This window comes from Cucurbita pepo, chromosome LG02, assembly GCF_002806865.2.
Source record: "Cucurbita pepo subsp. pepo cultivar mu-cu-16 chromosome LG02, ASM280686v2, whole genome shotgun sequence".
Lineage (NCBI taxonomy): Eukaryota > Viridiplantae > Streptophyta > Magnoliopsida > Cucurbitales > Cucurbitaceae > Cucurbita > Cucurbita pepo.
In genome coordinates, this window is record NC_036639.1 from 4710546 (window position 1) to 4721613 (window position 11068).

At 37.8% G+C, this 11068-nt stretch overlaps 3 protein-coding genes across 3 annotated transcripts; 2 read left to right on the top strand and 1 right to left on the bottom strand.

Annotated features, from left to right (window-relative positions):
• Window positions 1–2391: 2391 nt before the first annotated feature.
• On the top strand, window positions 2392–4507 carry LOC111785825 (60S ribosomal protein L8). Its single transcript, XM_023666206.1, has 2 exons — window positions 2392–2906; window positions 3941–4507. Exons 1-2 carry the CDS (start codon window positions 2467–2469, stop codon window positions 4281–4283), a joined length of 783 nt encoding a protein of 260 aa, XP_023521974.1. The 5' UTR covers window positions 2392–2466; the 3' UTR covers window positions 4284–4507.
• Window positions 4508–5399: 892 nt separating this feature from the next.
• LOC111785841 (organelle RRM domain-containing protein 2, mitochondrial-like) lies at window positions 5400–8298 on the top strand. The gene is made up of 4 exons (XM_023666207.1): window positions 5400–5737; window positions 6403–6471; window positions 6561–6667; window positions 7915–8298. The coding sequence occupies exons 1-4, from the start codon at window positions 5485–5487 to the stop codon at window positions 8008–8010; spliced, it is 525 nt and encodes a 174-aa protein (XP_023521975.1). The 5' UTR covers window positions 5400–5484; the 3' UTR covers window positions 8011–8298.
• Window positions 8299–8941: 643 nt separating this feature from the next.
• On the bottom strand, window positions 8942–10944 carry LOC111785855 (organic cation/carnitine transporter 4-like). The gene is made up of 2 exons (XM_023666215.1): window positions 10343–10944; window positions 8942–10259 (listed from the first exon to the last, which is right to left on the bottom strand). Exons 1-2 carry the CDS (start codon window positions 10764–10766, stop codon window positions 9097–9099), a joined length of 1587 nt encoding a protein of 528 aa, XP_023521983.1. The 5' UTR covers window positions 10767–10944; the 3' UTR covers window positions 8942–9096.
• Window positions 10945–11068: the final 124 nt, after the last annotated feature.

The window sequence follows — 11068 nt, forward strand, 5'->3', positions numbered from 1 at the left end:
GGTGCCACGTTTCATCAACTGCAAGTCATCCTTGAGTCTCAGTTCACGAGCTTTCGACTGATGGCTGAACGTAGTTTCCAACGCAAGCCAAACATCACGTGCAGTAGAGAGACCAACGACAACAGCCATGGCTTCCTCAGTGAGAGAGGAGAGCAGGAGACAGAGAAGTCGTTGATCGGCTGCTCTCCATGCCAAATATTTGGGGTTGAGTGTTGAAGAGGTTTCTGGTTCAAAGCGAGGTGGTGGAACCATAGTTCCATCGACATAGCCCAGCATGTCTTGACTCTCAAGGAGAGGGAGAAGTTGGCTTTTCCAAAGAAGATAATTGGAGGAAGAAAGTTTGATGGTGATCATATGGATTAGAGTATTGAAAGGAAGAAGATGATAAGAAGATTCGGAAGCCATAGAGAAGAAAGGATCAGGGTTGTTAAACCGAAAGGGCTCTGATACCATGTGAATGTTTGATTAATCCACCACACCTAAATGGGGTGAGAGTTCTCTTATTTATAATCATTTACAGGATACAGAAATATGGTAAATTACAAATAATATGGAAATAGTAATAAAAGGAATGAATAATAAATGAATGCAATATATTTGCCTTTAATAAGAGGGCAAATATGGTAACCCGTAATGTAAGGCAAATATCTAGATATTTGCCTTATAATGAACGATCAACTATAAAGGGTGTTTTGTATAAAGGGTGTTTTGTTCTCCTCTCCAACCAACGTGGGACATCTAGGTAAGATAACAAACTTTAATACCAAAGCTTTATTTATTTATTATTTAATATTAAAGTTTCTATTATTTTTGGTCGAGGTTATCCATTTGGTATCATTTGTTGAATGATTGAAAGAAACTTTGATTAGTTTCTTTAGCGTATACTTTGTTTTGACAAATAACTCGTGGTTGAGAGTAGAGAATTCAAATTACACGCCATAATAATAATGATAGTAATAGAAAACGACCATTAGATAAAATCTATTTGTGATCAAAGGACCAAAAACACTTATAAGTATGAGGGTGAAATTCAAATGTTAGGTCAAATCATTTAGAGGGTATGTTTTGCAATAAATATTATGTTTCTATTTAAATATTTTTAGTGGATTTTTTTTAATTGGATTATGTGATCCAAACACACAAATTCCTAGAAATAACTTTTTTAATGCTTTCGGTGTTTTCTTATTCTGAATTTGAAAATTCAAATTGTAAAATTACGCTATTAAAAAAAAGAAACTTCAATAAATATATATTTTAATTAAAATATATTAATAAATTTATTAACAATATTCAAATTTTAATGAAACATTTGTAGGTAAATCACTCCTATTATTATTATTATTATTATATATTTACTAAATGCCTTTTGAACGACTTTTTAAAGTGGGATTTAATTTCTAAATTTATTATCAAATACATATTAAAAAATACTAAAAATATAGAATACAAATTTATTATTTGTTGAATCTCCTTGGGATAATTTTATTTCCTCCAATACTCAAAAGAATAATAATGTGATAATTGTCTCTTAATATAGGGTGAGAAAAATTTTGAGAAAAAAAATTATTAATAACGTGATAATCCTCTCTCTTAATCCCTCGTGCCACCCCGACTATATTCTCCCGACCTCGATCTATCTCGATCTATGTCTTTCTTCCCATCTAGACCCGCTAGTACCACAGCTGATTTTTGTTTTTTTTTTTTTTTTTTTTTTTCCGAATAACTTATGGTGTAAACATAGGACTTTAAAATAGGATAAATTATAAAATTTGAATTTTAACATAAAATACAACAAAGCTTTTATCCCTTTAAAATTTAAAATTTAAAATTTAAAATACAACAAATAAGTAGGGGGAGAGCATTTGTAAGCAAGCCAAGCCCAAATGTAGGCTTTTTGGGCTACATCTATCATTTGGAAAAGCCCAATCAATTTTTATTTTTATTTTTATATATTACATAAATTAATAATAAAAATATCCATTAATAATAAATCATCACAACTATATTTTATCAAATCATAACATTTTTTAAAAATATTAGAATTAAATTATATCTTTTGTGGGATTTATAATTCAATCATATAAATATTATTAATACCCATTTTTATTTTTAATAAAAGTAAAATATTAGTTCGTAAAATATCTATTTATTTATTTATATATATATATATAAAATTAAAATTCACCCTTAATTTGAATATATATTTGATAATTTTAAAAAATTAATATAAATATATATATATATATTTTAAATAATCAAGGAAGGAATAAAAATATATTCTTACCAAAGCCAAACCCAAAACTAATCCGAACAGCGGATAAAGCTACACCTGTTCCCAAACACCCGTCTAGGGCAACCCTCAATCGGTCTCTAAAAACCCTAATCCCCATCTTTTCTCAGTTCTCAATTACAGCGCCACTTCCTCCCCTTCCCCCAAATCCCCCAATCCCTAATTCAGATCCTCCAATGGGTCGTGTCATCAGAGCTCAACGTAAGGGTGCCGGATCAGTTTTCCGGTCTCACACCCACCACCGCAAGGGTCCTGCCCGTTTCCGCTCTCTTGATTTCGGGGAGCGAAATGGTTACCTGAAAGGTGTGGTCAGTGAGATTATCCACGATCCTGGTAGGGGTGCGCCGTTGGCCCGCGTCACCTTCCGCCACCCTTTCCGCTACAAGCACCAGAAGGAGCTCTTTGTCGCCGCTGAGGGTATGTACACTGGTCAGTTCGTTTACTGTGGAAAGAAGGCTAACCTCGTCGTCGGTAATGTGCTTCCCATCAGAGCCATTCCTGAAGGTGCTGTGGTTTGTAATGTTGAGCACCATGTTGGTGACCGAGGTGTGTTCGCTAGATGCTCTGGTGATTATGCCATTGTTATCAGTCACAACCCAGATAATGATACCAGCAGGTAAATTTGGATTTCTGCACTTTTTGTTATTTTCTAAAACTGAATCGAATCATGTTTGACGGAGAACTATAGATTTTTTCTTTGATTGTTGTGTGTGGTTGTGTACTTTTCATGGCTCATTCTTTCTTGCTAATTGTACTATGGATGTTTGTGCTATAATTCGTTTAATGAAGTTTGAACTGAATTGAACAAATGGGTTTGACTTGAATTTGCCTTTTGCGGCCATAGATTACAGATTTAAGATCTCTGTTTTGGTTACAGACTCTCTTTCTCATATATTCTTTGAAATTAGTTTATTGTTTTAGTAAGAGTTCTATTTGTGCTCTAATTAACAAACAGTAGTTCAATTGATATATGTCGATAATCATATTGACATATTTGAACAATTTGTACGGGAAGGATTGTTGGGAAACAAGAGGATAGTTTTGAAATGACTGGGAGAAGATAATTTATGACATCTGATTGTAATACTTTTAGCTTCCATACGGATTGATTCTTATTATAACTAATTCTTATTTTCTTTCATTTTTATAGTTTCACTTAATTGTTGATATAATGCTGTGCTTCGGTTCAAAGAATATTGTTCATCTGTAAAATAAGTTTTATTGGTGTTCTGTTCTTGGAGTGATGCCTAAAGTTAGTAGCTTTACAGCACGGAGTTCCTCTGTTATCGATGAACATGAACATCGATATGCTATTAAACTTTTATCACAGGAAAATTTGTACTCCTTTAGAATATAAACTCTCCTTGTTTATGTTTACTTGCTGCGTGATTTGCAAGCGTTTGCCATTGTTTCTTCATTTCTCTTAAGAAGGCACATGTAGAGTACCCTCTTTGGACTGAGTATAGATGATATGTTTATCTATAATCTTTGTCAGGAAAAAACAAAAAATGATGGAGGAAATTAGTTATTTTGTAGTGAACTGCAATTGTGTTTATGAATGCTTGCTTAATTTGTTGCTCAAATATTGAGATTTTTTTTCAAAATTTGATTCCTAGTCTGCCTTCATCTCAACAAGTCTGTGTTTTGCAGGATTAAGCTACCATCTGGAGCCAAGAAGATTGTCCCGAGTGGGTGCCGTGCTATGATCGGTCAGGTTGCTGGAGGAGGAAGAACAGAGAAGCCTCTTCTGAAGGCAGGTAATGCTTACCACAAGTTCCGTGTGAAGCGTAACTGCTGGCCCAAGGTTCGTGGTGTTGCTATGAATCCAGTTGAACATCCCCATGGTGGTGGTAACCATCAACACATTGGTCATGCCAGTACCGTCCGCCGTGATGCCCCACCTGGTCAAAAGGTTGGTCTCATTGCTGCCAGAAGAACTGGTCGGCTCCGTGGACAGGCTGCCGCCACTGCTTCCAAGGCTGATAAAGCTTAGAGCAATAGTTTCATGTGTTGGACGCTTATTTTGCCTAATCCTTAGCCTTTTTTCATTATGTTTGATTGGATTTGCATTGTGTTGAAGAAGACCATATTTAGAAGTTTTTGTCCCAAGTTTTGTTACAACATAGATCCTTTTTTTAACATAATCCTCTCTCCTATTTCTGGTTGCTACAATGAACTTGAGAACTTGAATACCAATTTATCCCTCTCAAAATCATCTATATTTCCTGTTTACCTTGCTTTCTCTATGGATAATTTATCATCTTAAATAGGCTTTTGACACCTGATACAAATACTCGATCCCTTCCGTTTGAGCTCAACGAGTGCCTTATTTGAGGTCAGTTTATCTATTAGGTTCCTCAAAAGTCTTTTGGTTGGCTTCCTAAAGATTATCTGAGCCTTTGTTGACTCTAGGGGCTTGATTGGACTCCGAGGTTCCTCAAGAATCTTTCAATTGACTTCCTAAAGATTATCTAGAACTTTTTTTACTCTAGGGGCTTGATTGGACTCTTGAGGTTCCTCCAATCGGCTTCCTAAAAATTATCTAGAGCCTTAGTTGATTGGACCCTAAGGTTCCTCGAGAGTCTTTCGATTGACTTCCTAAAGATTATCTAAAGATGATTGGACCCTAAGGTTCCTCGAGAGTCTTTTGATTAGCTTCCTAAAGATTATCTAAAGATGAGCCTTGGTCGACCCGAAGAGGTTGATTGGACACACCAATGACTAGTTGAGGGATTGATCAAACCAGCCAAGGTCAACATGACCCTACGTTAAATTGTAGGAGTAGCCCTTTTTGGGCTCGCCTAGACTTAACCTGAAAACAAAATTAGAAAATTGTTTTGAAATTATTCACTTATTGGGCCAGTCATTACAACCAGAGGCCCATTTAAAAAAACCATATTGGGCCTCATTTGTTTGGGCCAGTCATTACAACCAGAGGCCCATTTAGAAAACCATATTGGGCCTCATTTGTGTCGTGCCCTACTAACGACAGACATAACTAGAGAAAATAGCGGAAAGACACATTTACCCTTAAATAATGAGAACGTTCTCGCGAAATCTAGGACATTTCAGTAATTTAGTCAGTACCCGCCTTCTTATTCCATTTTTGTCAAAGCAGACTGCAACGTGGGCTTTTTTACAAGTTTTTCTTAGTCTGTTCCTGAAAGGGTTTAGCAGCTTAAACCCACAAGGCCATGGCGCTCAGATCGGCTGCGGCGGTGGCTTCTCGGAGTTTGAGGCGGCTCATTACAGGTACTTCATCTCGTACTCTACCGATAATCTCGCAGGCAATTTGGGACTGGGAGAAACTGGAATCAAGCACGACTGCCTTCGTTTCTGGGCGGCTTTTCTCTAGCACTTCAATTTCCAGTTTCATTCCTCCGCCGCTCCCTCCGTCAGCTCAGCAGCGTGAGAAGCCTGAGCCTAGTACTAACCTTTTTGTTTCCGGTAACTCACTCTTTCTTAATCTAGATGTCTTTTGTTTATTTGTTTTAATAATCGTGTAGTTGTTTCTCGTAAATGTGTCGCGATTTGTACATCGACCATTTTTCTGGTAGTGAATTTGCGAATATTGTTGTGTTTAATGGTTCTATTCCTGCCGAATCATTTCTGTGTGGCTATGGTTTCGTTACGTATTGGAGTTTGTGGAATTTCAGTTTTCCTGTTGTTTCTTTTTCCTTCTCTTTAATTATTAATTTGTTCGATAGCTTTTTAGTTAGTGTTAACACATCTTTTTGAATTTTATACTTTTTTCTCCTCCCCGTTCTTGAGTTTGCTTCACCCCTGGGTTAGCAATTGTTGTGATGCATCCGTATATTTATCACGTTTTTAACATCGGAGAGTTAAGTCGTGGTAGAATATCAAGTGTTGTATGCTTAAGTCTATGCTTGATCACATGAGGGGCGTTGGCTTTCTCTACTTTGATCTCTTTTAATGATCGGTTCTTGGAGGTTGGAACTGAAATTTGGCTATGAATGTGTCTTTTTCATTTTACTGTTTGTTCCCCAGTAGAGGAATTATTCTGATTTTTAATCCAGATAATTGAATTATTGTTGTTGCTCTAAAAAAAAGTCCCTGTTTTTCATGTGACGTTGGTGTTTATCTTCTTTCAGGCCTCAGTAAACGCACTACTACTGAAAAACTAAATGAAGCCTTCGCAAAGTTCGGAGAAGTTGTTCATGGTCTGTCCGTTCTCTTTGCTTATGTTTGATTTGGGCTTAGGCCTGAAGAATTTCCGTCTTTTACCTTTTGTCTTCCCTTCTGTTTACAGCAAGAGTCGTGACTGATCGAGTGACTGGATACTCTAAAGGATTCGGCTTTGTGAAATATGCTACTTTGGAGGATGCAGCCAAAGGCATAGAGGGTATGGATGGCAAGGTAAGTTGGCATCAATTCCCTCTTTTCTCATTCGAGACATGAAGCTTGTCTGTTGTGTAGTTTTATCCACATTTATACAAGATTACTGGATCTCTTACTCATGTTTTGTGACTGTGTTAGGAGAGAGGCCAAGGTTGTTGACTACTCTACGAACAGAAACCCTAATAAATGAGAGAGAAAATAAATTAGAATATGCTTTATTATGCTAATGGGGCTTACTACACAAATAAATACAAGATTCCTGAATATGGCTAAGTTAGCATTCTAGAGCATTTGATCAGCAGCATGGAAAACATATTACCTCGAACAATACTCAGCTATTGACTGTGATACCTGCTTTGAATCTTGAGTCTGATTATATCTGACTTGGTAGAAATTTCTCATTCTCATTTGCAATGGTGTTTGCTTGATGTAATTCTTTCAAACATAGTATTATTATGTGGAAACTCATAGATTTAGTTATAGAGCTTTTCTTCTACAATTAGAATCCGGAGTGATATTCATATCCTAGGTAAACCATAAGCTCAAAGCTGTGTGTGGTATAATTTCTCTTGGACTTAAGCCAACACATGGTGGTTTCATATTGATCAAATATTCGAAGGAGTATAACCTTGTTGCCAAAATTTGGATGGTATTTGACAATCCCTTGTGAAGGTCTTTCTCACCGTTAGTTTGATGGTACGCCCCTTTAGGGTGTGAAGCCTTTGTTGCGGATGCATGTTGCCTGGACTTTCTTTTGGGTTTTATGCAAGAAAAGAAACCAAAAGGTGCTCTTCGACAAAGAGCTCACCTTTGGTGGGTGTTTTGATTTTGTTATTTATCATTACTAGTATCATCAATTGTTAAAACCATTGCCAATATGTTGCTAAATTGTTAATGAGCCTTCGTTGGTCAAAAGGTCTTGAAAGAACAGACTTAACAATTAAACAATTAATTGATTTAGGTCTCTTTTAAATCCATTTTGTTCATTTTTGGAGTTCTACAATTGTAGGGGTGGGAGACTAAACCATTTACTTTGACATAACTTCCCTAGGTTTTCTTCACTATAATTTTTGACATTTTGGTAGAATAATTTTGTTATTGGCTGTTCGAATTAATTTGATTCCATGCAGTTTAAACATATACTCAGGTAAACTTTATAATGGGGAGACTGGTTTGATGCTTGCTTTTGAACACACGCTGTAATTTGTTTATCATGATTGAATGATGATGAAACTCCATTTATTTTACCTCTTAATGTTTTCCAGTTCCTGGATGGTTGGGTTATATTTGCTGAGTATGCAAGGCCAAGACCACCTCCCGAGCACCACTCTGCTCCTCAGCATAGCCAGCGACCATATTAATTTTTGCAAGGAAGAATGCTTGCCTATCCACTAAGCTCTCCTGGTCTGCAAAATGGCACGCAACATTTATACACGATTCAAGTTCTTTTTCTCAATGGAGGTTCGTTATTCTCTTCCATTGCTTAGAACCTTTTTGTACTACGGAACTGGAGATTAGCCGCAAGATTCAGAGTATATTTAAATTGAGAGAAGAAATTTTATACGTACCATGTATGACCCTATTTCTAAATACACTTAGTTAAAACTAATTTATATATAAATTCGCAAATAAACTTACTTTCCAGTGCATTTTTTGTCAAGTGAAATTGGATTGAATATAATTTTCTTTTGATATGCTGCGTAGAAGTGAAGATAAGCTTGATTCAAGCTTAATAAAGGGAATTATGTATGTAATCTCATAAAAGAAACTAGAAAGAAATACTAGATTTCTTCTTGCTTATGAAATGCTGAAAAGTTCTTCATCAATTTTAACATACAAAGTATAGATGCATATCTTTTTTGCTTGCATGATTCAGAAACAAAACTGTACAAATGAGCCAAGTTGTGCTTCTCTTTGTAGTTCATTATGTTTTAATTAGTTTTTATGTTTTCTTCAATGGTTCATTAGATCTAGATTCTGCCATTGATTCATTTGATAAGTCATCGAAACTTTCCCTTTCAATGACAGACTAGACTAGTTTTGAACTAATTTTTTTAAAACTAAATTCATGTTCATTCCAAAGCGTACAAATAAGAATTCCAAACGTTTCACGTAAGATTCCACGTCAGTTGGGGAGGAAAACGAAACATTCTTTATAAGGGTGTGGAAACCTCTCTCTAGACACGTTTTGGGCAAGTCCAAATAGGACATTATCTGCAAGCGGTGGGTTTGGACCGTTACATTTCATGAATTCTTGTATAACAATTCCTTCTATCAGATCATTTAGGTGAATTGAAATGGAGTCTCTAATAGTTCTCTAAATTATATTAGATTTATTTTTACTATACATTTTCTCTCTTCACTCTTTTCAAATTAAAGAACATGCATACTCATTAGTAGGAACACATTGGTCTCTTTTTGGCATATGCCAACTAGAAAGCTGACCTTCAAGCACCACCAGGAGAGGTTCTTTGTCCCAACTCCATTCCAGCCATGGTGTCATAGAGAGGCTTATTCACCGTCTCCGGCAAGAAAAACACCAAACTCCCACCCACCAACCCACATACTGCAAACACCCCAAACGCTAAACCACCTCCCAAAACCACCACAAACGGCGCTAAAACCGCCCCCATTTGAATCGCCAAGGTGGCGCAGCCCATCGCCGTGTTTCTCACCGCGGTCGGAAACAGCTCTTCCAGGTACAAAAACAGAAAATTATAGTTCCCAGCCATCCCAAATATCCCCATAATCCCACACACCATCCTCGCCACCTTCCACTTTCCATGGCTTCTCAGCAAGCTCCCAATGAGGCAGAATCCTCCACTGAGCCAGAATGTCCCTACTCCTATCCCTTTCCTCCCAAGCCTCCCTAACAGAGCTGCAGTTATGGTGTATGCTGGAGTCTCCGCAACTGCATTGAGGAGGACGCTGAGGTAGAGATTCGTCTTCAGGTTGACGACGTTTAAGCTCAAACCGTAATATGCAATTGCTCCTACAAAGCTTATAGACATTGCTAACAGCAGACGTATTCTCGTGATCGGCGAGCGAATTAAGACAACAAAGCTACCTTTTTCTTCGCGTTTGAGCCCCGAACCCTTATCATCTTTGTTGAATGCTTCTTGATCAAGTAGAAGGATTACTCCTTCAGGAAGGTGTTTACCATTGCATTTGGCTATGGATTTCATCACCTTCATCGCCTCATCGAGCTTCCCGCGAACTAGATACCATCTTGGAGATTCAGAGACAAAGGGAAGGACAGCAACGAGGAAGACAAGAGAGGGGATTGAGGAAGCTATGTACAGTTCACGCCATGGTCGAAAAGTATAGGCCATCCCTGATAGTATGGCGATCCCACCAGCGAAAAAGTAGAACGACGACATGCCAGCCACCCCGCGTTTCGTCGGGCCAATGGGTTCGGTGGCAAGTACGAAGGTGCTTACAGAATTCCCACCGCTGCTGATTCCGGTCAAGAAGCGGAGGAGGACGTAGGTCCAGTAGTAAGGAGATGCTGCTGTTAATAAGCCAAATGTGGCGTTGAATGAGGAAACTAAAGCAAGTGTGCGTTTTCTTCCCAAGGCAGAGTTTGAGAGGTAGCCGAAGATAGCAGACCCTAATGATATTACAATGAATACATTAAACTATGCATTTAGTCTTCATGAGCCTAATTTTAATACAAGAACTCAAGAGACTAACCCATCATGCTGCCAAGAAAGAACATAGCCTGAGCCAACCCAACCTTATACTTATCACCACAGATCAAACCCCATTGAGCCACCGTCGAGCTCCGGCGACCTTCAACCCATTCCCACGATCCCGGCTTCAACTCACAAACGCTCTTCCCGGCTCTGTCACAGGCAACTCCTTCGACACACCGCCATTGGGGCTCATGGTCGGCGAAGATGACGACCATGATGTGTAGAGCTTCTAAGGTCCAACTCAAATTGACCAACACGAAGTTCTTCAACTGCCATGGTCCAAACTCCCCACAATACTTCTGCAGCATGTCGTCGACCGTCAGCCTCTCCTTTGGCAACTCGACAGCAGGTTCGGTCGATGGCGGTGGCTGTTGCTGTTGGAGCTCAACCTGAGCTGATGTCAATGTCGACATCCCTAACATGGAAGTGTGACAAAGGAAGGTAGCTGTTAGCAATGGGAGTTGGTGAGTATTGAATATGGGAAACGGTAGAGAAATTGAAAGATGGCAATGGGAGTTTATGAGTTGTTGGCATTGCAAAGCTTCAAACAGGCAGCTGCCAATAATGACAACATCATATTTATTTCTTCTTGGATTTTCCTTGCAAAACCTTTTTACATTATGTATTTTCATATTTTAATATTCATTTTTAACCATTTTTTTTTCGGGATTTTAATGATACAACTTTCTAGATTATTTTTTTCACGGACGCCATAGGCGTTAGT

Coding starts and splice junctions, on each gene's coding strand:
- LOC111785855 (XM_023666215.1), bottom strand. CDS start 10,766: ATGTTAGGGATGTCGACATTGACATCAGCTCAGGTTGAGCTCCAACAG. Junction 10,260..10,342: donor CTTTCTTGGCAGCATGATGG/GTTAGTCTCTTG, acceptor TAATATCATTAG/GGTCTGCTATCTTCGGCTAC.
- LOC111785841 (XM_023666207.1), top strand. CDS start 5,485: ATGGCGCTCAGATCGGCTGCGGCGGTGGCTTCTCGGAGTTTGAGGCGG. Junction 5,738..6,402: donor TACTAACCTTTTTGTTTCCG/GTAACTCACTCT, acceptor ATCTTCTTTCAG/GCCTCAGTAAACGCACTACT. Junction 6,668..7,914: donor TAGAGGGTATGGATGGCAAG/GTAAGTTGGCAT, acceptor AATGTTTTCCAG/TTCCTGGATGGTTGGGTTAT.
- LOC111785825 (XM_023666206.1), top strand. CDS start 2,467: ATGGGTCGTGTCATCAGAGCTCAACGTAAGGGTGCCGGATCAGTTTTC. Junction 2,907..3,940: donor CCAGATAATGATACCAGCAG/GTAAATTTGGAT, acceptor TGTGTTTTGCAG/GATTAAGCTACCATCTGGAG.